Source organism: Diaporthe amygdali, assembly GCF_026229845.1.
Source record: "Diaporthe amygdali strain CAA958 chromosome Unknown NODE_42_length_345209_cov_65_521073, whole genome shotgun sequence".
Taxonomy (NCBI): Eukaryota; Fungi; Ascomycota; class Sordariomycetes; order Diaporthales; family Diaporthaceae; genus Diaporthe; species Diaporthe amygdali.
The window spans coordinates 249,626-276,150 of NW_026517062.1; the positions used below are offsets into that span (position 1 = coordinate 249,626).

The window sequence follows — 26,525 nt, forward strand, 5'->3', positions numbered from 1 at the left end:
AATGAGATCTTTGCGTAACCGGTTGTTGAGCCGAACGATTGCGTACTTTGCACGGCTATGTTGCGAGTTGCAAGATACTTAGGTTATTACGAACAGCTCCACCAACCCCAGAAGCTCAGGCACCGCGGCCGGGTTTGGCAGCCGTGGTGGGTCTCCCTGCAACCAGATTGCCGGAGCTCCCAATGAGTGTGTGTAGACCCCTGCGTTGTAAGCTTGCGACACGCATACCAACCTCGCCATGTTCTTAATGTCTTCCTTAACCGACGAATACTAAAGTTTTCGTAATTGGTTCAATTTGATAATGTTGCATGTTATACGCTACTCAAGCATTCAGGCACAGGGGCGATTCACTACTCGGTCATATAGGGATAAGCCATAGCTACTGACTAGATCTGGGCCGGATATTCCGATGAAAATACAGTCCTAGATATTACGCATGTGGACTCTAGTATATGTGACAGTGTCTCATTTGGCAATTTCTCTGTCTATATAGTTCAGTTCGATGGGACTTGTTAATTTGTTGTGTTTATCAGTCCATATGACATGTGCAACAAGGGAGCCCTGAACCTTAGTTAAACACAAGTGTGGAATAAAGCTCTAAACAGCTATTTCTAGATTTTTTCGGCAAGTAAACGGCAAAATCCTAAGAGAAAGAGAGAGAGAGAGAGAGAGAGAGAGAGAGAGAGAGAGAGAGAGAGAGAGAGAGAGAATATACATTCTACCAGGCTGAGATCAATTCAAATTGGCATCAGGTCAATTCCTCATTCGCATACGTAGCGGCGACGATGTTGAAAGTGGACCAAGGGTGCTCTATACAAGTCGATATCATCCACGCGCGACCCTGGTTAGGATGATTTTCGAATTGCTTGAACAACCTTCGCCCATGTTTCTTCCAGAGTCTTCCTCACAACGCCATCATCTTTGAACGCCCTATCGGATTACGCATGCCAGTGCTGTGCACCTGTGCAAGGCGCAACAGTACAATCGGAAACTTTCAGCACCGCCTCTTTGTCAGCCTACGATAGATATAAAGGGATTCTTCTACGCTATAGATGCGTAAAAGGGGTTGTGGACGCAGAGAATGGTGACACGTTGTGTTGCTGCTGCCTGCGGCTTATGTACCGCCTCTCGCTCACATGAGATCTGCAGCCGTTTGAGATTCAGCTGCAAGCAGCCGTACCATTCCCCGCAAACACCAAATGCATTTATCCTGGAGCCCAAGCCGAGCCCTTCCAAAAGCACATGTGATCCGTTCAGCAGCCTACCTCGACTTTATGCCTCTCGTCACTCGTGAAGATGACTTTCCAATATGAACCCCTTGGGCAAAATCAGATCAGGCTGCTCAAGCGAGTCTCTAGAGATAAGGAAAGCGCCTCTTTTAAGCTCATCCATGTCTCAATCCTGTCCAAGCCTAGGTACACCGCGCTTGCTTATACCTGGAACAACCTACTGGAGTCCTCTCGCGCCATCATAGTAAATGGGCGCGACTTTCCCGTCTGAACCAACCTCCACGATGCCCTCAAGCAGATGCTTGAATCAGGACTCGTCCGTCGTTATTTGTGGGTTGACGCCATCTGCATCAACCAGGGCGAGGATCAAGACGCCACGGATGAACGTAGCCTGCAGGTCAGTCGTATGGCAGAGATATATGACCAGGCTACAGAAATTGTCGTCTGGCTGGGAAAACCTGAGAGCCATATGAACAATCGGCTGGCTTGTCAGATGCTGGCGGAGTTTGAAAGACATTATTATGAAGTGGCAAATCGTGCAGCTCCCATATGGGAGAGGATTACTCCTTGCCTGAATTCAAGGCTACCAGATGTAGCAAAACGGAGAGCGATGTTCATCCAATCTTTGTTCCCTTTCACAGACAGAGCTATTTTCGACGAGCCCGGAACTACGATACACAACGCCTGGCTTGGAGTTGCAGCAATATTCAGCAGCCGTTGGTGGACGCGGACATGGGTCTATCAAGAATCAACGGTCCCAGAAAGACGCACCGCATTCTCGGTTGGAACCTGGACTATCAAGCCTGGAAAGAGCAGGGTCAAGTTCCTGTAAGTTCAGAGAAGCGACCCATCAACTTTTATTTTATTGGGGTGCCGTCGCGTGGGCGGGTGCGAAGGTCACATCATTCCGCCAATGTTCTGCATTCATCACCTCTTTGCCTCTCAACCCGCCATGTTCGATACTAAAAATATCAATCTTAAGTTCTGGGGACCAGCTCACAAGTTGGTTCCGCCTAGGCATGGGTACAATGGTGGCAGAAGTCATCTCCGCAACACCAGGGTTACAATCAAGCTTCCTCTACGGCATATCAAAACACCTCAGAACGTTCCAGTTGCTAAGGGAACACCGTTCGATGAAGTTCAGATCAGAGTTGACGTTTGTCGAGTTACTGCAATATTTTCGGAAGTCTGAGTGTCAAGATCCTAGAGATAAGGTTTATGCTCCATTGTGTCTCGCAAGCGACGAAGTACGAAACCATATTCGCCCTAACTATACGGATAAGAGTACGCTCGATGTGTACCATGATGTGGTACGCTACTGTATCAGTTCCACCGGGTCCAACAGTCTGGACTTTCTAGGCCTGGCGTGGGGTAAAAAGCGTCCAGAGTCTGTAACAATAACCAAGGTTAGCGAACCTCTTCTCCCAAGCTGGATTCCGAACCTGTCCATCGATCCAGGTTTAGTCCCCATACCGAAATTTCTTCATGTTCAGAAGCCAACGAAGACAACGCGAGACCCTTTCAAAGACTCGTCTAGATTGCTGCTTCCCAAATTAGCACCTAGGACAAGAATTAGACCCGAAACATCACAGATACCAGCCTATAATCCTTTAGAGGGAGTTGCCCCGAGATCCTGCATCAAAGGTAACGAGCTTTTCGTACGGGGGATCTATATCGACACTATTCAAGACACCTTGATCTGTTCAGACCCAGACCTCCAAGCAGAACAAGATTGGCAAGAAAGGAAAGATGCATTTGAAGAGAAGCTGGCTCAGTGGACCACCACAACCAAACATCGATATTTCACAGATGAGCCAATTGAGGACGTATTCAACCATTGCGTTGTTTTGGACCTAATTTACGACTGGGCCTTTGTACCATCAGCCAGGGGCGGGAAGTTTGCAGTAGGATTGTATAACAGGCGATTTGCAAACCTCAGTATCGACGAGTATAAGCAGCCTTATGAGGTCGTCGCCATCCACAATGGACTAGCTTGCAGAGGCCTGGCTCTGACGGAAATGAAATTTGTTATGGCCGTCCCCAACACAGCCAAGAATGGGGACAGTCTATGGGCGCTGGCTGGAGGACAGGTACTTTACCTCTTGAGGCATACGGATCCAGGACGGAAGCAGTACAATTTCATCGGCGAATGTTATGCACATGGACTGATGGATGGCGAGGTCTCGAAGAGGCTACGAGAAGGTCGACTGAAGCTGCAGGAGATATCACTTGTGTAGCAAAATGCGCAGTAGGCTTTGACTAGATTGATATGACTGCCGCGGGACCCAAAGTCACCCAATTGCAGGAGCTTGAAGAAAGGGATTCATCGCAACCCCCAGCCCTACCCAAGCGAGTCTAGCTAAGAATGCGATAGGAGTTGACGTGCGTCCTTGTGAGGTGTTGTCAGGCGATTGAGCTACAACCGAGTTATTTCGAGTCAGTGTTTAATCCCCGAGGAGATTGCCGAGGACACTTCCGAGGACCGTTCCGTCCTTTATTTTGTCTAGAACGACATTATCTGGAAAGTGGAGCATCTGAGCTTATCGTGAGCAAGAGAACTTCAAAATGAACTATCACTTTGTTCCATCGTATATATCCGCACAGTAATATCGCACACATGCATCTACCGCCCGCGTCCCATCGATATGCCTTTTCAGTAACCAGACATAAATCCTACACAGTTAATCAAGTAGGACCGTTGAGTGCGAAAAGGTCGCTACCAATCTGTGAGTAGTCTCAAAGTCTTTTTATGGCACGGCATCAGCAAGTGTCGTCCTGAGTGCCCTTGCTGTACAATTCAGCCACGCGACTAGAATGCCACCGTTCTGTAACCTCCATAGAACCTGCTGGGAAGACAAGGCTGCGCGAGTAAGCAAAAGAACATCAAGACTCCAGATAGGAACATGGACTACAAAATCACTCGTTACACCCGATCTAATTCCTCGGCGAAAAGACCAGATTCAGGGCGGGCGTAGCAAGGGTGAAGTTGTCTCGCAGGCCGCCGAGGAAGGCCTCCTTGGTCTGGTCTGGCGCCATCGTGACGTTGTATTTGTGTGCGATCAGAGATGTGACCCGGCGGACTTCCATCAGGCCGAGCTGCTTGCCTACGCACGAGAAACGGCCTGGCTGGGTTAGCACGCATCTGACCTGTTTATCGAGGATCAGGGTGACAATGTCTTACCGACTGAGAAGGGCACATTGACTGCGGCGTCCTTGATGAGCTCGGGCTGAGTGGTCCATCGCTCAGGAATGAACTCGTCCCCTCTCGGAAAGGCTCTGGGATCTAGGAGCTGGTCAGCGCCTTTTCAAGGTTGCTAATGGCGAAGATGATTGACTACCTCTGCACATGGTGTAGGTTGGTGTCATGACAATAGTATTTCCTGGGATAAACCGCTCCCCGATCTGGACCCCCTGCGGTGGCGTCTGTCTCTGCAGGCCGGACATGACGGGTGGGAACAGCCGGAGGGACTCATCAATGCATGCCTGGAGATATTGGAGCTTTCCCAAGGAGGAGGTCTCGAAGTTGTCACTTGTCGCCTCGGACGCGAAGAACTCGTCAACCTCTTTCTGGAGAGTCTTGTACACTTCGGGGTGCGTTGTCAGGTTATAGAACAAGCAGGTCAGTGTTGCTGCGGTCGTGTCACTGCCGGCTACTACGATGAGACTTGCGTCTCCGACCAGATCTTCTGTTTCTTGCCAACTTGGGTTTGGCGTTTGTTTATAGTCCTTCAATATCCAGTGAAAGACATCAGGAACATGTGGTTCATTCTTCACCGGCAGTCAGTTTGGCATGTTCAAGAAACCGTGGGCCGAGAAAGAATTCGAATAATCTGCAATCATTGGGATACTTACATCCATCCTTTTCTTGGCCGTAGCCCTGATGAAACGCTGGAACCTAATATATTCGTGGTTCATGATGGGGATTGCCTCTATGAAATGTCAACAACCTGTTACAAAGCCCAAAGCCATGGCTTGCAAGGCCTCCTTTTTTTTAATTAAAAAAAAAGAATCGGATTGCTCAACAGGGATGAGGTTATACGAACTGTATATGGGGAACAGCCACACGACACGGCTGAACAAACCGATTATTGCCATATTCAGGTGAGTCGACGTGAAGAAATAGTGGTCAATGCCATCTCTCATCATATTGAAGGACCTTCCAAAGGCAAGATCCTTGTGATCATGTTAGCACAAGGTAGCTCAATACCTGAGGACAGGACAACTCACTCCCATGATGTCGAAGGAGTAGTAGTTGAAATATTTTGAGGCATTGAACGGTTTGCCCTTGCCTTTGGTGCCGATAGCCCCGAGGAGCTCATCTGTGTACCCGGCCACACGGCCTTCATAGTCTTTCAAAGCTATTGAGCTTTGTCAGTGAGGACATCTTCACCCCCAGTGTAAACTACCCTGCAAAGCGACTTGAGCGTTGGTCCGTTACCTGCCTTTGCCACTAAAAGCCTTGTCCCAAGCCTTTCGACGGCGAGCATGTTCCTTTCGGTCGCGTACCATCTGGAGTGAGATGGTCGGATTCAGGATGTTATACCACGGACCTCTCTCGCACTGCGATGTGGCTGAGTGGATGGCGGCAAATGCTGCCGGGTCCGCGATGGAGATCTCTGTGGGCCCGACCCGGACATAGTCGCCATACTTCCTGTGGAGAGCCCTGACATCTTGGTAGACCTGCCCGCGCCTCGCGCTCAAATAGGTCATATAAAACGTCGACAGGCGGGCGGCAAAGGGCCCGGGAAGAGAACGCAGCCGGTGGAAGAAGGCCCTGTATAGGAGCATGCTGGTGTATATTCCAGCAGTGGCCGCGAGGGTCCAATAAAGCGCATGCCAAATGGCATCGGCTGGGGGCTCGGAAAAGTACACATGCACAAAGAGGCTCAGAAGCGTCTCAACCGCGGCGGCTGAAACGATGAGCTTGAAGCTATAGTTATCCCATTCTCCATGGCGGAGGAACGCCTGGTGCAAGCCAGCACCCACGGCGAATGAAGCAGCGAGTTCTTCTTTGGTGACTGGAATGTTGGTCATTTTCACGATCTTGATACATTCGGAAGTCGAGAGAAGCGACGGCCAGGAGCCGACGCGCTTCGGCTAGGAGATCTATGGATGAGTGGCTTTTTATATTCTCGATCCGTCGTAGTGGTTTGGCACTTCTCCGCACATTGAGGTGCCACGGTGCCTCATCCGTAACACAGCGTGAAGATACCGAGGCTTTCTCCAACTCCTCTTCCGGCGGTTTCAATGCAATGCCGTCGTTCACAGTTAAGCTTCAGAGCGACGTCACACACCATTTTGCTCTGTGGGAGGAAGGCCGCAGTGTTCCTAGCCCAGCCACTGCGGGCCACTGCTGATCTGGCCGAGACTTACTTACGTAGTACTAAATAGTGCACTGGTGTCATGGTGGGTTGTGCTTGTGCATCCCCCGTAGACGCGAATGTGGACATTGTCCACAAGGGGCACACGGCGTGAAACCTGTCAAGGTATGATCCCTGAAGGCCATGGAATTCTGTGGGGAACGCTGCTGCAGTCGACAACAATCTCCGCACCGTTTTCAGCATGATAGCCGACTCGGTCCCCACATGCTGAGCAAACATTTCTTCCATCACCTCCCTCACCAACGGCTTCTTTCATAAGAGGATCGCCCACCCCGGCTTCTTGGCTCGGCGGACGACCCCGTCTGACATTGACAGATGCTAAGGGTACCCTAGGTACTGCTGGTCGTTGCTCCTTATCATCAGTTCATTATGTGTGCCGATATCCATCCTGAGGGATAATCTACGGGCCGCTCGCTACCAACCACAATGTGCCCTTTGCACTGCCAAGCTCCTCTGTCTGTGAGCAATGGACCTAGATCGATGAATACGACCAATTGGCCCACCTCTGCAAATTTCGACCGGGACTCAATCTCTCTGCAACAAGCTCAGTGGACCATTCCCACGTGCCGAAGCTGTCGTCGTCGTCGTCTCTGCTCCGTGCCTCCTGACCCGCAGTCCGTGTTCCAAGAGAGGGGGGCCCCTTGGCCAGAGGCGAGGGTTCCGAATTTGCCAAAATATGGGTCCTGCGCAACCGAGGCCCGGTCGTTGACAGACGGGGGAATGCGATGTGTTGCCTGGCAGGATTCCCAATACAGCAAGCGAGGTTGCTCTCGCTGTGGTTGACAGGTCATATCAAAGATCTGGCCTGCTCCTTGTTCATAACAATCAATGTCGGCAATACCACCGCTACTTCTTGTGAGCGTGTCGGTCCGCTAGCTGGGATATTTGGCTAAAAGGCCCGTTACCCTGCCGCCTGCGTGAGGAGAGGCCGTCAATTAAATATCCGATAGGCTAGGTCTGGATGTCTTCACAAAACCTCCACCAGGATTACACTCTTGCTTTGGTGCTAGAGCCAGGTGTCAGTTTCACGGGGAATAGGGAAACCTCCTAGTGTCCTCCTTCATGTCATACCCAAGGACCTGGTAGCGCAACGGGCGGCAGATGGACTAAGTGTTCGGAGACTTGCACGGCAGTCTATTGCGATGCCAGCTGACGAACGCGTCTTGGCCAGACCTCCTGTCTGGACTTTTATGCTGCTTTACCGAAGTTTTTGAGTTTTCGTTCAACCCAATCCGGTCACCAAATAAGGTGTCAAGCAATTTGCAAATTGCTGCGTTGCAACGGGGCCATTACCTCGCGTTGGCGGCGCAGGGGTCCCAAGGCAGGCCTAGGCTTGCAGCTGGCATGCCGAAGTTATTCCCTTCGACTCCATCACCCATGCCCAGGTCATCCTTTTCAAGGTTCTCCTTTTTTCCCAACTCGTCCGAGTCGGCCCTGGTACTGTACGATGCAAGGTACCAGAAGAGCAATGCACGATGCGGGGCCCATTCCCAGTTCCAGTCCCAGTCGTCGCGTGGGCCCCGATGTGTGTGTTTCCGGCCGTTTCCTTCTCAACAGGAGCTCCACTCCCTGTTCGCGCCCTCTTTCTCCCTGGGCACGCGAGCGGCGAATGTCAACGCTTCTCGAACGTCTTGGCCCTGCGTCGATCTGAGATCTGGTTTATCACCTGTTGTGTGTGCTGCATGGCACTTCTCTTCCCTCTCTTTTACCTGAATGGCAATTGTCCACATCCGAACACCACAGCTGATGTGCGTTGAGTGCTACCTGTCATGCATCTACTACTCCAGGCCGTGAGGTTCTCCGCCTCCCTGGCGATCGGTGCGATCCTTCTGCCATCGGTTCTTGCCGAGCCGCTCGCAGCAAGCGTTGGCTTGACTCGAAGCCGCTCGCAACTTACAACGCAACTACCCCAGTGTTCGGTACGGATTCGATGTCCTCCCAGGTGCTGTGGGGTGCGATGGTGTTTGCCGACGACCGCTGACGCGTGGACTGCTCCTAGGTATCATGCTTCGAATCCGCCGTCACCAACTCGACCTGCTCTGCATCAGACCTGTCATGTATCTGCCAAAACCAGAGCGAATTGTTGCTCACGTCGGCATCATGTGCCCTCACCAACTGCACGATATCAGACGAACTGAGTGAGTTTTCACTATTCATCCCAGGAACCCGACGTTCACGAGATTGACCATGTGTGGACAGAGACCGAAAAGGTCATCAAGACGGCATGTGGAATAACTTCCCGTAATGATGGCAACAAGGATCGGGCCATATATTGGAGCCTCTTCGCCGTTACCATGATATCTTTCGGCTGTCGTGTGCTCGCCCGCACGGATCGCTTCGGCGGGACCATGTGGTGGGATGATTATTTCATTGTGGCGTCTTCCGCCGTTGCCTTTGCAGTGACTATTGGGGCTGAGATAAGTGAGTTCGGGATCTGCCGCCAACTTGCAGAACGCAATGGCTGACGATTTACACCACAGTGGTGATATTCGGCCTCGGCCAAGATATTTGGGAGCTCAATCCAACACAGATCACGATTGTCCTAATAGTGAGTTCCATATACACTCGCTATTGTAGTATATGACCTCTCTTATCATTGTGCTAACCGCCGTCACAGCTCTTCTACGTGGCCGAGTTCGCATACGTTATTGAGTCCTCGCTCACCAAGGTCTCGATCGTGTGCCTTTATCTCAGGATTTTCCCCAAGCAGGGCTTCCGACGGCTGTGCTTCGGCCTACTGGGCCTGATCGCATGCTTCTGCATCGTCTTCGTCGTGTCGCTGCTGTGTTACTGCCAGCCTTTCAGTTACGTGTGGACACGTTGGGATGGACGCATGCACGGGAAATGTATCAACATGACGGCACAGACTTATGTTTGCGCCGCTATGAACATTGTTCTCGACGTCTTCATCTTCCTCTTGCCAATACCGCAACTGTGAGTATCCCAATCATTGCTATAGCAATACCCTGGGAAATCCTGACTAACCGCCATCGGCAGGCTAAAATTGGAAACCAACTGGAGGGCCAAACTCGGCGTAATCCTCGTTTTCCTCCTCGGTCTCTTCGTTACCATCTGCTCGATCGCCCGTCTGAGGTTCCTTTCCTCCTGGGCATCGTCCACGAACCCGACTTACGACTACTCCGACCTGGCTGTGTGGTCCCTGATCGAACTCTACGCCGGCGTCATCTGTGCCTGTCTACCTGGAATGGCCAGTCTGTTCCGCCGAATCAAGCACCAGCATTCGGAGAAGAAGTCGTCTGCGGCCAACAGCATGGGGGGTTCACGGATGTTCACAGGGGCTAGCAGCGGTCTGCGCTCATTTGCGAAGAACGATGCAGGCATTGTCAAGACTACCAACATATCTGTCTCCTATAACGTCAGGTCGGCCGACTCGCTCAGTGATGAGGTTGAGCTGATGGATCGTGATATGGGAACGAGCACACATCCAAACTCGAATCCACCACCAAAGTACGCGCCAAACTACTAGCGCTGCCTCGTTTAATTGTCCATAAAAGTACTCAATTATTAGATAGAATTACGAATATAAAAATCTAATTACTACACCTAGCGTGATGGAAGTCTGACTATCAGCCAGCGGTGAGAAATAAGTGGTTTAGCTGTCACTAATCATATGCAAATCAACTAAACAAGCGCCCGCCGCCGATGTTCCCCAACACCGTAGGGCCTTTCAGGGGCAAGACGTCAGAACCCCTCCAAACGCTCAGATGCGGCACGGAACGTGGGCTTAGTTTCCCAGCGCACCGGTTTTGTGCCGGTCGTCCCGTTGGTCATGACTCGACGTGCCCAAGCCTTCGCTACCCTCGCCATCTCGCCTACCACCGTTGACGTGAGAGTTTGTGACACATCATTCCCACTCTGCAGAGTGACTCTGGTTAACGTGCCGAAAGTCTACGCGAGGGTCTGAGTCGTGAGACCCTGGAAAACGCCTCACAGACAGTGCGAGCCGACCGCGACAGAACCCAAGATGGCGGCCGCAGCCGGGCACGTGTAAGTCGGTCCACTCTCAGGCGTGAGGAGTCCGAAACGGGAAACTAATTTGACAATGCCGGTGCTGATCAATGTAAATCAGGAACATGATGGACGACGTCCTCATCTCGAATCGTGAGCTTCAATGTCCTGGGGATGCACAGCGTGGTGCATTCGGATTGAAGCGCCCAGAAGTCTCACCACAGCCCGAGTGAACCAGTGCCCCCTGTCCTCCTCAGATCCGCCCTGAGGACTCTCGTCTCACAAGGCGCCTCGACCCAGCGCCCCTTCGTCGAGCACATCCGCAAGCGACTGCTCGAGTCACCGCCGGCCTTCACCGACGCGAGCGTCCTGTTCCCCCCTGGCAACGATGGCCTCGTCTCCCTGGAATGCGTGCGGTATATCGCCTCGACGCGGTGCCTCTTCTCGAGCAAACTCGCCAAGGCCGCCCTGCCATAGTGAGCGCTGCAACTCTGATGGACCCGTGGAGCAGTGCAAAGCTGATTTTGTAACCCAGCCTGACACATTTCTTGAAGTCCTTACGTGAGGCAAGAGCACAGTGGGCACGTGGGGACGAGCTGGACAAAGTTCTCGACCAGATTTCAGGCGATATTGTGCAGGCCGTACAGGCACTCAAGGAGTCGAAGCCAGAGCCGACGTCCACACTGCTGGGTGAATTACAGGGTTTCTTGGCCAGTCTTGAGGCTCTTCATAGCTACTGCTTCAACACGGCATCCCAGGCCCTAGGATATCCATTCACCAGAGCAGAGAGACAGGTCCGGGATGTTATCAGCTTTTTGTACCCGGAAGCAGCAGCTTCATTTCCATCTCCACAAGCAGCGAAAACCATTACCATAAGCGTCAAAGAGCGGCATGTTGATATAGAGACGTTCCAGCTTGGCCCTCACCGGATGCCGCGTGTGTTTAATGGGCTCTGGCAGCTCTCTTCTCCCGCATGGGGCAGTGCGAGTGCAGAGAGCCAAGAGACGGCACTGGCTGAGCTCGTCGAGCTTGGCTTGAGTACTGCTGGTAAGTGGGATCTGGCCGTAGTCCCTCTTTTCTTCGGTATAGTCGACTGTGATGAGTCCTTTGTGACACACATCCGAAACTTAGACGATTCTGCGACCACCTCTGACAGGTCGTTCTCTGTCGACAAAAGTGGGAACTATTTACTGACAGAACCCCCAAGATATGGCTGATCATTACGGCGACGCCGAGCTGATCTATGGAGATTTTCGGAATAGGCTGCCCGCTGCCATGCGAGATGCGGTCCATGCCGCGACAAAGTGGTGCGTGTTTGGGCCTATCGGCCAGCCGGTAACTACACAATATGTCTTGCAGGCTGTCAAAGAGAGATCACGACGGCTTGGTGGTCGTGTCGAGCTTCTGCAGTTCCATTGGCACGATGTGAGTGATCCTCACTATATCCTTTGCCAATGGTCTCTTTGAAATATGGTTGCTGACATCAAATATACAGTACTCAGCCAAGGAGTACCTGGATATTCTCGTGGAGCTTGTGAGGATCACACAGACATATCCTCAACTTGTCTCCGCGATCGGGCTGTGCAATTTCGATGCCCATCACACGGAGGAGGCCTGCAAGTACCTCTTAGAGAAGACAGGAGTAGTAGGGCTTGTCTCCAACCAAGTACAGGTATGTGACTATAGTTGCGGGGGTGAGATTCAAGCTGACAAGAGCTTATAGTTCTCGCTTATTGACTCGCGCCCTCTGCAACATATGTCTGCTGTGTGTGAGAGGTACGGCATCAAGCTCCTTACATATGGGTCTCTTGTGAGTGATCGTGATCCCAGCTTTCCTACGGACGCCGAAATGTACCTGAAGTTGAGACAATTGGTATTTGCTTGAAGTGCGGCGGGCTTATCTCGCCAAAGTGGCTTGGCCAGCCTAAGCCAGAACTCTATTCAGAGACCAACCGACTCACACCTTCACAACGAAAGGTTGGTACCCACACCTAGCTCCTGAATATCCGGCGATATACAAACTCAACGCCATCACAGTACTTTGACATGGTTCAGAACTGGGGCGGCTGGCCTGAATTCCAGGCCCTCTTGGAGACTCTCTCGTCCATGGCCGACAGGCAAGGCGAGGGGATTTCTCTCACAAACATCGCTTCGCGCTGGGTGCTTCAGCAGCCCAACGTCGGTGCTGTCATCGTGGGCAACAGGTTAGGAGTGTCAAGCCATGCTGTTGAAAACCTCAACATTTTCAAATTCAAGCTGGAGGACAATGACATGGCAGCTATCAATAAGATCGCCTTGGGTGATGACAGGTACAAGACGAAGGCAGTGTTCGAAAAGTTGGGCGATTGTGGCAATGAGTATCGGGCTATGCATTAGATGCGAAGGCTATAGAGTCTTCTCACCACAATGCGGAAGGTATACCGTATATATGCCCCTATAACCGTTGTCTAAGTTAGAAGATAGTCATGAAGACCGACGCGAGGAAACTTTTATCATGACTAAATCTTCGCACGAGTCCTACTATTATTTCTCTCACAACTGTGTTGCAAACGTAGTCAGTACAACAACATCGAAGTGCTTCATCAAATTTATGATCAAACTAGTACTCAAGTAAAATTAGCACCAAAGCCTATGATATGATATTTTTTCTAGTGTCCATATTATTCCAATAGCATTGACTCTTTTCTCTGGACGGCACCTGATCCGGGTGTGGATTCCTCTTTGGAATATAAACAATCTCAAGCATAAGCATTTCGACAATAGTGGTACTTGAGATTGTTGGCAGTATGTTGGTCGCTTGCCGCTATCCTCTGCTTTTTATCTACCTCTACTGATGCCTATATTGATTGCTCAGACGAGTCAGCTGGCTACGCAATGGAAATTTAGTATGCTTCCAGATTACAACCTCTACGACAAGCTCGATCTCGCTTCCTGTCGATAACGCAAAAACCTATATCAAGGCAGCGTGTAACCGCCATCGATGACGAGGTTAGCCCCTAGCGGTGGCATGTCAGTGATGGCCACATCAAGACCTCAACTAAGGATTCTTGACTGACCTGTCATGTAACTGCTAGCATCAGATGCTAGATACACATAGGAACCTTTCAGCTCCTCTGGCAGGGCCATTCGGTCCGCCGGAACCATGCTCATCCACTTTTCCTCTACCCACTGAGGTGCGCCTTCAAGAATATCCGTTTTGATAAACCCCTGCACCATCCATGTCAGCACTGTCAAACCCCCGTGTCCGGCCTTTCGCAAGCCAGAAGATACACTATTTACTCACCGGGGAAATGCAGTTCACTCTCGCAAAGTCCACCCATTCCACCGCCAGAGACTTAGCGAGATGCACAAGAGCAGCCTTGCTGGCGTTGTAAGCGGCCTGCTTCTGTGGGACGTTCACCAGGATCGCCGACACCGAAGCAGTGAAACTATATCGTTGTCCAAGATCAGCTCCGGGCCTTCCCCAAGCCTTGCAAACGAACGGGAAACTCATCGCACATGATACTACACCGGCTCTGCGCACCGCCCTCCTTCCCGCCATCCGCCCTCCACTGCCGCTCAAACACCTGGGCAGCCGCCTGGGCCGTCCAGAAAGCCCCGTGGAAATTAATATCTAGCATCTCCCTCCAGCGGTCCTCTGGGTGGTCTAGTGCGGGGACGTTACCGGCTGTACCTGCATTGGCAACGACGACGTGAAGCCTGCCGGTCGGGCTGAGTTCTTTGTCCGCGACAACCTTTTCCACGGTCTCGAAGACTTCGGCCCGGCTTTTCACCTCGCACTTCAGCGCCTTCACGGACCTGCCAGTCGAGGCCGCGAGGGAGGCGGCAATGGCATCAGCGTCGGCGGGCTTCTGGCTCGTGTACGTGATGGCCACATTCGCGCCTGCTTCGGCGAGCCCGCGGGCGACTTCCAGCCCGATGCCACGACAGCCTCCTGTAACAAGGGCAACTTTACCGGTCAGGTTGAAGTGGGAGATGACCGGGGCAGTTGGGTTGGGGTGGCTTGCGAGGACCATTGTGCTTGTGTATAAGCTGCTTTTCGTAAGAAGTGAGACTGTTCCTCTAGCCAGGGCCGAACCACAATTTATACTTGGGTCGAAGTAAATTTCATATCTCACACTGAGAGAAAGTTGAGAAACCTTGATAGAATTATTGGAGACTATGGAGAACAACTCCGATGCGGGGAGAACCCACAACCTGAGCTCAACTCCGCCAGCGAGCTTGTTGACGCATAATGGTGGAGAAGTGATCGGTGTATCTGGCCAATGTGGCTGAGTATTTACCAGCAGCACGGAGATAACCAGGCCAAAAGGCGAGGAAGAGATCTAGGGCGCAATCGATCTGCGTCGAAGGATGCAAGCTGACAGGTTGAGTGATCCCAGGGCAAGCTGGGTCCATCGCCAAGCCGTTGCCGAAGCGTTAACTTGGGCTTGGTGTACGTCAAAGCCAGCATAATTTTGACATTTAGACGTGAGCTTTTCCTGAGGCGCATGTAATGGTATGTACGCGAGATTTTAGCGCTACATTTTTGAATCTCGATTTCCAAGCCTTTTCGGCCTTTAGAATGATTCACCAAGGTCACATATAAGGCTGTGGCAGTCCTCGGGGACTGTTGCATCAAAACTGGAGTTTCGCTCCGTGCCGATGCCAGAGCTAACAACCAACAGACTTTACTTGGATTTCGGCATGGAGGATTGCGGATCCTGCCAGCGCTTCCACTCACAACCTCCCCTTTTCGGGACATCCCCTACATCATCGGATTAAGAACACAGCTCACAGCCTGTGGCCTGATAGCTCATGGCTCAGCTGTATGATCTCGATACCTGCACCTGGGAATGCCGAGTCTCGCTGGACAAGTCCAACAGCCGATAACTTCACTTCCGCATGGCGCCCGATGCCGACCCCGCCAGTACAGCAGTTGCAGGCCATGCTCGAGCCTTGGCCCCCAACCTTTCTATTCGGTCAGCTTCGTCAAGCGTGCCCAATGACCCATGGACGACTTACAAGCCAATAATTAAGCGCTTGTATATCGAAGAGAACAAGCCCTTGAGAGAAGTGATACAGTTCATGGAAACAGAGCATGGCTTCAAAGCAATGTGATTCCAGTCCATTGGGATCCTTGTCACGATGGGTGCTAACGCGTTTTCTCAGCGCCAAATCATACAAACGCCGGCTCAAGGCCTGGGGTTTGACAAAGTACATCAAACTGGGGGCCGGACAGGACGAGCTGGCCCTCCAGGAGACGTTCCCGGACAGCACTCAAGCACTGGCCACCCGCCAGCGGCACGGATACGTGCGACTCGCCAACGGCCGCCTCGTAGATGCAGACACCGTCGCGATGCATTTGCGGCGGAAGGCGAGGAGCAAATACAGCCAGCGGAATCCAAAATTTCAAGCGTGTCCTCCGACCGTTGTCCGCGCGCCGGAGAGATTCCGCGTCCTCGAAGGTGTATACGCCAACGTGCGCGCATATATGTTGGGGCGCTTTGACGAGACCATCACCGTATCCCAGGACGTCGACACTCTGCGCGCCTGGGATCCGTACTCGGGGCGATGGCTGCGGTTCAGTGCTGCTGTTCAGGCTGCCTGCAGAGACAATAAGATGAACGATGCGTACGTACAATCTAATGTTCAGGGTCCCTTTCCCATGAGGGAAGTCTGGGGAATCTCGCTTAGGGGTAGGATATAAGGTGATTAACATATCGTAAAGTATAGCCTGGATGCGCCACGCACCGGAGGAGTTAGGGCTGCTACTGAGGAACCAGCCCTCGAATGTACTGAACCACTTCTTCCGGTTTCTAGCACAAAGCATTCGGTTCATCGACCCACGAGAGCCGGACGGTGCTCAGTTTCTGAAAGTTGTCAAGGCCCTCATCAAGTTCGGTGTGGCGTATTTGGCCCAGAACGCCGCTCGTCTTAACTTGTCTGTTGAACATCCCTTGTATCGGCTCTTCGACTCTCTCACAAGGGTGGACGACCAAGAATTGCTTCAAGCTGCGTGGAAGTCGTGGAAGATTGGCTGTCAATCATGGTATGACATGATGGACGATCCAGCCGCTTGGAGTGCCAACATCGACTATTTGAACATTGCCTACCTGGGTGGATGCAGCGTTAGCGAGCTGCCATCGAATATGGGTGATGTCCTGGACAAGACCGTGAAGAGATATGAGGCAGAAGACCTTCATCATGCAAAACGGTTTGGATCGCTATGGAACAAGGCAATATATAACGAACTGATGTCTGCGAATTCTTCAAGGAATTTGTGCCCGAAAGGTGATAACTTGGTGGCGTGTAACACAGTACATCAACAGGGACTGGTGGCTGATTTTAAAACAGGTGCTCCCATGACCACCGTCATCTCTTTGGATACGCACGAGGACCTGCAGCAGTACGTCGAGTCTATGAAGGAGAACGTCCTTGCCATAGAGCAAGAGCACGGACGTGGTTCGCCTCCTGCTCTTCAATATATTCGCGAAATGGAACACGGGATGCACGAGCTAGGGGAGATGGAAACTGCGGCCCAGTTGGCTGAATGGCGACTATCACGCAGTCCCTCAGTCTCAGACGTGCGTGCCGTTGGCCAAAGTGACGGTAAGTGAGCACGAGTGGCCTCGGAGTGGGCAGCTCTTCGTATAGTCGAGCCGGTGCGGCCATGAACTCCCAAGCTGAGGGCTCGGCAGACCGTGCTGAGGAATCACGAGATTCTGGAAATGCACAAGTCTAAGTCTGTGCTCAAGCAGATCATCGACGAGGCCATGGCTCTTGATCAGCCGCCTGCCAACTGCTAGGGTAACAGCTCTGGCGCCGGGTATTCTGGCGGAACACCAAGTTCCTATTGTGGCAATGCCTGTGTCACTGGAGCAGGCCGTGATGGAGCAGAGCCGTGGAACAGATGACGAGCGGGAGTGCCCTCGTCGCGTCATATTTAAAATCTATCAAGGGTGGTGTCCAGGATCGTAATTCGCAAGATACGCATAGCGCACTTGCTTCAAAGCCCGACGTGGTATGGGAATAATTGCTTTCGCGCAGTGGCCTTGAGGAAATTATCCCATTATCTGAAATGAGATGGTCTTGTAGTCGCGGGGAATCACTACCCAGTCTTTAGATTCGTGTTGATGATGTACGATTCCTAGGCTGATACAAATTAGGTTGTGACCAGAAAACGTACCACAGGAACAGAACGGCTATAAGGACCCCAGAAGAGGAAGACCTAGATATGCGTCTGATTTAGATTGCTCAGGGGGGCGAACCGCTATAAAGCTTGGTAATACCAGTGAGATTTCAAAACCTTCTATGCTGTTAGACTTTAAGAATGGTAGAATGTACACTGCACTTGGATTCCCTCGCTCGGTACCCTGAGCACCGGCCGATCGGCGTGAGTGGGTCCATTTCTTTTAACATTCGGCCGCTGCATCGGCCGGGGCTGGCGTATTGCGTGCGAAGCGAGTCTCGGAGCATTTGGAGCGGATGTGGGTCTGAAGGAGCCTTTTTCACCTGGACATTCTACTGTAGTGTCGACAATATGAATGGCTTGGGCTATCAAATGCAAATATTGTTGCACAAATGCATGTCTGCTGGTAAGAATAGTGCTCGGCCACTGCATGAGCTATTTCGGTCTGACTTCTCTGACCCGATGCCGCAGCCGTTGGGTTACGGAGCACAGCTTCGATCGCCCGCGGAGAGGGTTCGGATGATCGCCCGTCATCGTTGGACAGGGATCGTTCGACTCGCGGAGGTATCACTCCATCGCATGCCTGCAGACGTCAGCGGCCTATGTAGGACTCGGGCGAGTGGGGACACTCCTAAAGGCTTTCACACCTGAAGGCACTCGAGAGTTAGGCAATGAGCTGGATTCTTCTCAGCAGCATTCTTCAGCCTATTGAGCCATCGTGCCATTGACAGGTTCCGATCGGGCCGGGAGGGCTGAAGATGGCAGGACGGCCAGGGTTGTGTTGATAGCCTCGGAGCGTCCCAAGTCAAATTCTGCAGGACACAGGATAGGCCCCTGCCCTTGTCCAAGCGGTCGCCAATAGGGCGGTAGGGCTGGCTGGCGGACAGACGAAGGTTCTTGGTTCCTGAAGCCAACCCATGTCTCTGGATCGATCTCTGTGAGTCGCCTGTCACCGGGCCCAAGGGTTCCTCCTGGCACTGGCACTACTGTATGCAGTTCAGTAGACGCACACGGGTGCAGCATCGCGCCGCGAGATGCCCGATCAGGTCTCCCGAGGGGCGAAACGCCACGTCGAAGCGGATATGATTTTTCTGTTTCTCTAGGCTTTCGACATGACTCGACGATGGCGGTTGGGGGATGTGTAGTAGAAGGCTGTGTGATCCCAAGAGAAAAGGAATCGTATTCGTCTTAGCTGCATGGAAAGAATTGGACAGGACGTCAAGATGGCGACAGCCTCGGTGGCCGACAAAAACCGGAGAAAGCAAGTGGATGGACTTAACGAGTGTTTTCCTGGAGGTGGGGCTGCTGGCTGCCACTGCTGGAATCGCAGTGTGGGGGTTCACTGTGCTTCCCCAAAGGCGGGACGTCCCCTCCACACCTGACCTGACCCCCCCTTGCCCCCTTCCACCCTTCCCCCCGACCCCCCCAGCTTGTCGGCCAGTAGGGACTGGGCTGGTTGGGCGCTTGGCCTTGGGCTCTTGGGTCTTTGGGTCCTGCTGAGTAAAAGAGCAGAACGGAGCACCGAGCCCGTAGCGCCCACTCACAGACCTGCCGTAAAACATCGTGAGTTTTGGTCGGCCGTCCAACTTTTACCCAACGTGTCACCCTCGCCCCCCATTCCAACTCTCACCCGTGCCTCACGTTCTTCACTGCTGCTCCTCCACCAAAGGCACCGGCGCCACCTGCAGGCCTCCCCTTTCTCACCCTCCCCTCTGATGACCATGGACGACAATTCTTCTCCAGGCGGCGACATCAGCGTTTCAGACGCCGGCTTCAACTCCAGCGACCTGAACCTTGGCGCCGCCTTCGGAGATCTCGACACCCCCCTGGGCTTTGCAGACCAGGCATGCAAGGAGTGCCGCCGCCGCAAGTCCAAGTGCAACAAGGCCATACCGACATGCAACCTCTGCGTCAAATATCGAAGACACTGTCTATATGAGAAGCACTCGCGCACTCCATTAACCAGAAAGTGGGTCTCCCTTTCCGTACGTCCAGTTGGAGACGGCGGCTCCAGTGAGCCATTCTATCTTGCCCTGCCGCATCCCGTCTCCAACTCACACCCACTTTCTCTCCTTTCCGCTCAACATCGCTGACCATCCTCCTAGACATCTCACTGAGGTCGAGGAGAGGCTCGAGAGGGCAGAGCATCTCGTGCGACAGATGCGCGCAGTGCTGCCGCCTCATCTGCTGCCTCGGAAGAACGCCGCTCCTGCTCAGGGACCCCGGCCAACTTCCAGTGATCCGTCCTTCGACTTCAGCAAGATCGAGCAGCCCGGCTCATCTTCCCATTCTTCGGACGCCGCCGATGGACAGGCCCACATAAAGCCCGATCCATCCGATGATGCGCCCTTTGATGCTGAGCCAACCCCTGGATCGATTGCAACGCCTAATCCATCAGGCGCAGATGTGAAGCCTGCCAGTGAGCATGGGCCTCCAAGGGAACCGGGGCGCCTCGCGCCCCACCGTGTGCCTCAGAGAGGCATGTCTACCATCCTGGAGAGCCCGCCAGTGACCGATGACTTCGAATGGGATGAGCAGGACAACATGGTGAATGCTGCATTCTCCCCCGACATGAACGATGCTGATGACGCGGCCCTGGACGGCATGGCCTCACTCACTGTAAGCGAGAAGGAAGGTGGTTATCTCGGCGTGGCTTCTGGGGCTGCTTTTATACGGCTGCTGGAGCCCAGCATGAGGAGGAGGTCCAACCAGACGAGGTCACGCCCATCAATGACCTCCTACCCGTCCTTGACGATGCAACCGAACCCGAACCGCCAGATCGCCGATATCATGATTGACGCCTATTTCAAACTCTTCCATCTCAACTATCCCATCATCCACGAACCGACCTTTCGGGCCCAGTTTTCCGAGATCATACCACGGCCACACGGAGATCCCTGGCTCGTCCTCGCCTATGTTGTCGCAGCTATCGGTGTTTGGAGCTCCGCAAAGACATCGGACAACCTCGACCTCACACTTTTCGCGCAGGCCAGGTCCATCTTGTCGTTTAACTTTTTGGAGCTCGGCAACTTGACTCTAGTGCAGGCACTGACTCTGACGTCAAATTACCAACAAAAGCGGGATCGGCCAAATTCTGCATATAATTACCTGGGACTGGCCGTGAGGATGGCCATGGGTTTGGGCCTGCACAAGGAATTTCAAGGGTGGAACATTTCGCCATTGAACATGGAGATACGTCGCCGGGTCTGGTGGTCTCTTTGCGTTTTTGACTGTGGCGCAACTATCACCTTTAGCAGACCGCTTACATGGCCCTTCGATGGTGTCGAGGTATCTCTGCCAAGGAATGTTCACGACAGAGTATGTACTGCTTATCTCGTGACACACTGAAATTGTTACTGACATAGATGCTCAGGAGCTGACGCCGAATTCACTCAACTATCCTCCCGAGACGGAGGATATCACACCTTACACTGCCGTACGAACGCAAGCAGCCTTTCATGTTGCCACAAATTTCATCTACAGAAGAGTCATTGGCAAGCCTCTACCTAGCGCTGAAGAGCTTGTGGAACTTGACAAAGAGCGCATCGAGCCGTGGATTAAGAGCATCCCTCCTTATTTTGCCGAGTCCGCCAAAGTCCCGCCCAAGTACACCTTCGCGCATGTCACCATAAGCTGGCGCTACCGCAACTTCAGAATCATCATGTACCGACCATTTGTCATCCGTAAGGCTTTCCGAGCCCGAGATGGCCGAAACTTGGATGAGACTCCGGCGAGTCTGCACGCATACAACACTTGCCTGGCTGATGCCAAGTACACCATCCAGTCCATTAGTAATTACTGGGTAAACAGTGAACAGGGTCGGATGGCAGCGTGGTATGCCCTGTAAGTACTATGCCGTTAACCCACAGTGTATGAGACCAAGCTGACCGCAGCTGCAGATACTTCATCTTTCAAGCGGCCCTCATCCCTTGTATCTGCCTCCGCAACCTACCCCTGTCGGATCAGGCCGCCGACTGGCGCCAGCAGATCAACACGACCCTGCAAATTATCGCGGGCCTTGCGCCGTTGAACGCCAGCGCCCAGCGGTGCTACGGTGTCATCGCCGAGCTGTGCGGGCGTTACCTCGACCACGTGCCTCCACCATTTCCGCAAGCATCGCCCAGCCCGCATGCCGCCATGCCCCCCTCTTCCATGGGAAGGACACCATCCAACGGCCATAACATGGCGGCTCACGCCAACAGCAACAGCAGTCACCACCACCATGGCGGTCACCAGATGCAGCAGCAGCAGCAACAACAACAACAAGACCCCTACCAGCAGCATATGGACGAGATGATGCTACCGATCGATGAAAGCCCTCAGACGCAGATGAACAGCGTGTACCCTATGATGTGGCCCAACGTCCCAGCGTTCGAGGCGGCGGACCAGTTCATGGACGACGCCTGGATGGATTTCCTGGGGGCCGAGGGCGGCGCGACGCCAGAGCGGGGCTGGTATGGGCAGTAAAGACCCTTGCGGGCATATGTCTGTTATTTTTTGGTATTTATTATTGTTTTTGGGAAGCAATTTGCCAAGGGCTGGCCACTGGTGTTCTTTGGATGGGCGTCGTGTGGACGACGCCATGGGAGGGTAGATACCGCTTGGGTACAGCGCTGATTTTTGATACCTGATGCCAGGACTTGGAAGGGATTTAGGGAAAGATACGATACTTGCGTGGAGTTTGAACATACTAGATGGAGGGAGTACATAGAAGACTTCCGGCTGGACACCTAGAGCCATCAGCATGGAGTAGCGAGGGTTTTGCTCCCTAAAGGTGTATGTTACTTGGACAAGTGTAGTCGTACGATGGATACTACCAAGAATAGTTTGTCATTAATAAAGCCAAGGGCGGCTTTCGTTTGCGCCCATCAGAAGAAATATGAGCAGAGTCTGTTGAGTTAGACCCCTCCATCTCATCTCATGTTCGGAGCCCATCCTCGCCGGCCTGTCCATGGCCTATACGTGCGACTTCGCCATGCTTACTCACTTTCTGCTTTGACAGCGAAGATCAGAGATTGCCAAACGAGCCTATTAATTGTGGGATATTTTGCCTGATGCCCTTTCCCGGCTTTTACAGAGACTGTCCGACCTCACTGCGCTAGACACAGGCTCGGGAGACGAACAGTACTAGGAGAACTGTTCAGGGATTGAGAAAGAAATCGAGGGCGTGTATGATTTGTCTCTTACTCATTTTTGGATCTGTACTGAGCCTGAAATCTTCATATCTAGGTAGCTCCACTCAGAGGACGTAGTTTGACATATTCAACATTGTCACCCACGCGGGCATTTATCTGGCACAATGGAGTTGATGACAGTTCCTGGACGATGGTCGTCCCCTGGCACATGAAGTGGGGTGGCGGGGAGCTGGCGAGAAGCTGGCGAGATGCCGTCAGCCAGTCGAAAGGTTGATGGGGCCCAATCGGCTGTCGGTGCGCTGACGCAGGAGGGCTGCAGTTCACGAACTTGGAGGTTCCCGATGGAAGAATCATGGAATGTGGCTATGGTTGCATCCAGGTGCGGGATGAGATCATGGTCAAGGCTTGGTGCTGGCTGGTGTGTAGGCGATGCTTCCCCCACTGTGAGCTACTCACGTGCTGCTGTATACTACCCGACGGTGGCTTGGTGGTCTTGTCGACCGTCTTGGAAGTCGGATCGACTTCACCTGACTTGACCTTCCAGGAGTGGCAGCCGGCAGGACAGCAGGGAATGACAAAAAGCGGCAGTCCTGCCCTGTGGAGACGAGCGTCGATCGCGCGTGCCGTCAGCCGGTCCGCTAGGCGCCAAAACCCAACCGACGAACGGCAGCCAACGAGGGGTGGCCTGGGGCCCTGACGGCCCTGGCACCTGGGCAGCCCTGGCAGACCTGGACGCAACTGCCAGGGAAATCAGGCACCGTGTGACGGTCTGCCCGGCTGCCCGCCCGTCCGTCCTTCCCGTTTTGCAGTTCTAACCCGCCAGCACGTCAGCCCGTCCTGCCCTTGCTGCCGGCTCGCGCAGTGACGAGGGAGGCAGGAGAAAGGAGACTGGAGACTGGAAGGAAAATGGGGATTGAAGAATGGAGACAGATGAGGTCAGCGGGCCCATGCGGGCCAAGAGAAGGGAGGAGCAACAACACAATCAGCACAGTACAGTAAGTATGAGTAGACTTGCTAAGACACATCTACGGTCTAAGGCACCCACCTGCATCTCACCCGCGCCAACGTCTTGGAAGGATCAATTCGAAAACCTCAATTCATTCAGCTGAGCCCCCAGATTTCTATTCCGAGGCCCAACTCACTACCAGTTGCTATTATACTGCCCTGTCTGCTGCCCTGCCTCGGTGAAGGATTACCGGTGATCCATTCATCCATCCGCCCACCCACTACTGTACATCCATCCACAGCCATCATCAGTCAGCCAGCCTGCCAGCCAGTCAATCGATCAATTAAAAAACCAACCAGCAGTCTATTCTCCAACCCTGCGAACGATCTGCATAAGAGTGCCTAGGCTCAATCTCACCCATCGTGCCCATCTTCTTCCCACCAAGCCATCCTGGCCATCCTAGTCCCGGCTCGTCTCATCTCATCTCCTCTGCACGGGGCTCTTATTCACAGTAATTCCGTGCGACCAACCTTTTTCAAGACTGGCCTGGGTCTAGGTCTCAGCTGCCTCATAGTTTAATCTGCCCGACCTGCCCGACGAAACAAAAAGTCGAACCCCGTCGCCCTCGGACTTGATCGACTCGGAAACTCCCCGACTAGGAACCAAACCTAGAACCAACCCCAGAACTAGAACTACAGACGACTCCCTCAGCCTTTGCGACAGACTCGACTGTGCTTGAATTCATTCAATTCAACTGTTGCATTGTTTCCATCCCCATTGCTTGCCCAACACCCCCGGGCTTCACGACGTCATTCAACCCGGCTCTCTCTGCAGTCCAAGCACACCACCCAAGATGCCAATTCGAAACCCCTTCACTCGGCGCCCACAAGCGGATGAGGGCCTGCGCCCGTCCTTGACCATCGACCCTCCGCTCAAGACGCCTCCGGGCTTCGAGCGTGTCGACACCGTCGGCTCCAAGGCCTCCTCGGCGGCATTGAGCATCAGCAGCCGCCGCTCCACTGACACTGGCGAGTACAAGATGTCGGGTACGTACGAACCACCTGTCGCATGAACCATCACGCCATGCAATCCATGGCTTGTCATGTGTCGCTCGGCCCCTCCACCCCGCCCTCCATATGCGTCGCAATTAAGTGACAACCGTTTTCTGTCACTGTTCTTTTTGCTGACAATCCCTGGTGTTCCGCAGTGGTCAATGACAGCGGCGTCTACCTGCCTCCCTCGCCCACCGATGACAAGCCCTCATGGCCGCGCCGCTACCTGTCGCGTAACTCGACAGACACCAGGAGCGACGTCGGCGAGATAGAGCCCTTTGGCATCTCAAGGGAGTCGTTCGACTCGTACCGTCGGTCTTTCGTATGTCTCACCAAAGACCCACGTCCAGCCGAACACGAGCGCGATTATTTGACTAACTTGCTGTGACACAAACAGGATGTCTCCGCCCGGTCTCCCATTCCGGTCAACGACCCCTTCCCAAGCCGACGGTCCATGGACTCGGCGCGCTACCCGCGCACGCGCATGCCCCGCCAGCGCCTCTTCGAGCGTGAGCCCCCAACGTCTGAAGAAGGCGAGGGCTTCGGCGAGGGTTTTGAGGAGGTGGGATTGAACGATGACTACAAGCCGCAGTCGCAACAGGCGCCGACTCAGCCAGCAAAGAAGCGAGGCTTCTTCTCCAAGTTCTCGGATCACAACACACAGGAGAACCCTCACTCGCCAGTGGCGTCCCCCTCGCCGACCACGTCCAGATTCTCCATCTTGCCCGGTCGGAAGCGAGGCCAGAGTGGCCAGGGCGCTGAGCTCGGTCAAGTAGAGAGGCCCAGGACTGCCAACCGAGATCGAGAAATGACAGACATGCAGCAGCCAGTAGAGGCGTAGTTCACTGCTATGGGGACAGCTGTCGGAACGACCATTGCCACGACGACCCAGCTGGTGGCTGAAACGACGAGAGAAGCCTTCGCGGGCAACGACATCAACACGTGATTTTGAGACAGCCAACAATGTCTATACGTTGGCTGTTCAAACGACACTGCATTAGGGGATTCCGGCCGCTACTTGCTACAAGGGCTTACAGATCCTTTTTGGCATTGCTTACTGCGGTCCTTTTACTAGACATGGGCCTGATGAACGGTTACCGGATATAGGACACTCGCTAAGGAAGAGGTACCTAGGAAACGGAGTTTGGGGCTGTCTTTTCTCATGGAGAACGAGACATGAATTATACTAAACAAGGGAGAGATGTATCATCACTCTCATACCTAATGAAATGATAATTGAATAAGAAACATATACATCAACCAGCAGAACCGGCGCTCGAAGTGAGTAATACTGAAAAGTCACAGGATACAACCATTCGACCTGAACTTGCGGAACCCCTGATCCTGTATTGAAATGCATGACAGGTCAGATTTCAGCCGCTCTTGCTCATGCAAGATCCATGCCGTTCCGGTGGGAGTCATCACGAATGCCACGGCTGCCTCCTCCCAACTAAATATGTCCGGCCCGGCGGTCGTCCGGCCCCGATAACGGGGCGGGACCGTTCATGACGCCACTAAGTAATGAATTGGCTGAGCGACGGGTTTGGGTTTGAATTTGAGTCATACTACGCGTTCTAGCTTGCCATTACAATGAGACACTGCACCTTGTAGTCTCTTTTCGCCTTTCATGTCTATTCATCGT

General features: G+C 53.1%; 8 protein-coding genes across 8 annotated transcripts; 6 read left to right on the top strand and 2 right to left on the bottom strand.

Annotated features, from left to right (window-relative positions):
• Positions 1 to 1,527: 1,527 nt before the first annotated feature.
• Positions 1,528 to 3,466, top strand: J7T55_007120 (uncharacterized protein; the record flags this gene model as incomplete). Its single annotated transcript, XM_053134171.1, has 3 exons — positions 1,528 to 2,057; positions 2,212 to 2,513; positions 2,937 to 3,466. 3 exons carry the CDS (start codon positions 1,528 to 1,530, stop codon positions 3,464 to 3,466), a joined length of 1,362 nt encoding a protein of 453 aa, XP_052988071.1.
• A 697-nt stretch (positions 3,467 to 4,163) lies between these two features.
• On the bottom strand, positions 4,164 to 6,263 carry J7T55_007121 (uncharacterized protein; the record flags this gene model as incomplete). The annotated part of the gene is made up of 7 exons (XM_053134172.1): positions 4,164 to 4,333; positions 4,411 to 4,512; positions 4,568 to 4,997; positions 5,082 to 5,158; positions 5,273 to 5,402; positions 5,457 to 5,587; positions 5,780 to 6,263. 7 exons carry the CDS (start codon positions 6,261 to 6,263, stop codon positions 4,164 to 4,166), a joined length of 1,524 nt encoding a protein of 507 aa, XP_052988072.1.
• Positions 6,264 to 8,379: 2,116 nt separating this feature from the next.
• J7T55_007122 (uncharacterized protein) lies at positions 8,380 to 10,097 on the top strand (the record flags this gene model as incomplete). Its single annotated transcript, XM_053134173.1, has 6 exons — positions 8,380 to 8,529; positions 8,610 to 8,748; positions 8,810 to 9,031; positions 9,091 to 9,158; positions 9,228 to 9,544; positions 9,608 to 10,097. The coding sequence occupies 6 exons, from the start codon at positions 8,380 to 8,382 to the stop codon at positions 10,095 to 10,097; spliced, it is 1,386 nt and encodes a 461-aa protein (XP_052988073.1).
• Positions 10,098 to 10,595: 498 nt separating this feature from the next.
• Positions 10,596 to 12,955, top strand: J7T55_007123 (uncharacterized protein; the record flags this gene model as incomplete). The annotated part of the gene is made up of 8 exons (XM_053134175.1): positions 10,596 to 10,618; positions 10,701 to 10,732; positions 10,818 to 11,055; positions 11,115 to 11,626; positions 11,787 to 12,004; positions 12,075 to 12,251; positions 12,303 to 12,389; positions 12,617 to 12,955. The coding sequence occupies 8 exons, from the start codon at positions 10,596 to 10,598 to the stop codon at positions 12,953 to 12,955; spliced, it is 1,626 nt and encodes a 541-aa protein (XP_052988074.1).
• Positions 12,956 to 13,534: 579 nt separating this feature from the next.
• J7T55_007124 (short chain dehydrogenase reductase family) lies at positions 13,535 to 14,595 on the bottom strand (the record flags this gene model as incomplete). The annotated part of the gene is made up of 4 exons (XM_053134176.1): positions 13,535 to 13,575; positions 13,636 to 13,786; positions 13,863 to 14,007; positions 14,078 to 14,595. The coding sequence occupies 4 exons, from the start codon at positions 14,593 to 14,595 to the stop codon at positions 13,535 to 13,537; spliced, it is 855 nt and encodes a 284-aa protein (XP_052988075.1).
• An 868-nt stretch (positions 14,596 to 15,463) lies between these two features.
• Positions 15,464 to 17,367, top strand: J7T55_007125 (uncharacterized protein; the record flags this gene model as incomplete). Its single annotated transcript, XM_053134177.1, has 6 exons — positions 15,464 to 15,642; positions 15,731 to 16,192; positions 16,290 to 16,852; positions 16,916 to 17,023; positions 17,130 to 17,170; positions 17,260 to 17,367. The coding sequence occupies 6 exons, from the start codon at positions 15,464 to 15,466 to the stop codon at positions 17,365 to 17,367; spliced, it is 1,461 nt and encodes a 486-aa protein (XP_052988076.1).
• A 2,104-nt stretch (positions 17,368 to 19,471) lies between these two features.
• Positions 19,472 to 22,217, top strand: J7T55_007126 (uncharacterized protein; the record flags this gene model as incomplete). The annotated part of the gene is made up of 4 exons (XM_053134178.1): positions 19,472 to 19,719; positions 19,856 to 21,068; positions 21,124 to 21,593; positions 21,650 to 22,217. The coding sequence occupies 4 exons, from the start codon at positions 19,472 to 19,474 to the stop codon at positions 22,215 to 22,217; spliced, it is 2,499 nt and encodes an 832-aa protein (XP_052988077.1).
• Positions 22,218 to 24,684: 2,467 nt separating this feature from the next.
• Positions 24,685 to 25,829, top strand: J7T55_007127 (uncharacterized protein; the record flags this gene model as incomplete). Its single annotated transcript, XM_053134179.1, has 4 exons — positions 24,685 to 24,877; positions 25,039 to 25,205; positions 25,281 to 25,712; positions 25,776 to 25,829. 4 exons carry the CDS (start codon positions 24,685 to 24,687, stop codon positions 25,827 to 25,829), a joined length of 846 nt encoding a protein of 281 aa, XP_052988078.1.
• Between the last annotated feature and the right edge of the window lie 696 nt (positions 25,830 to 26,525).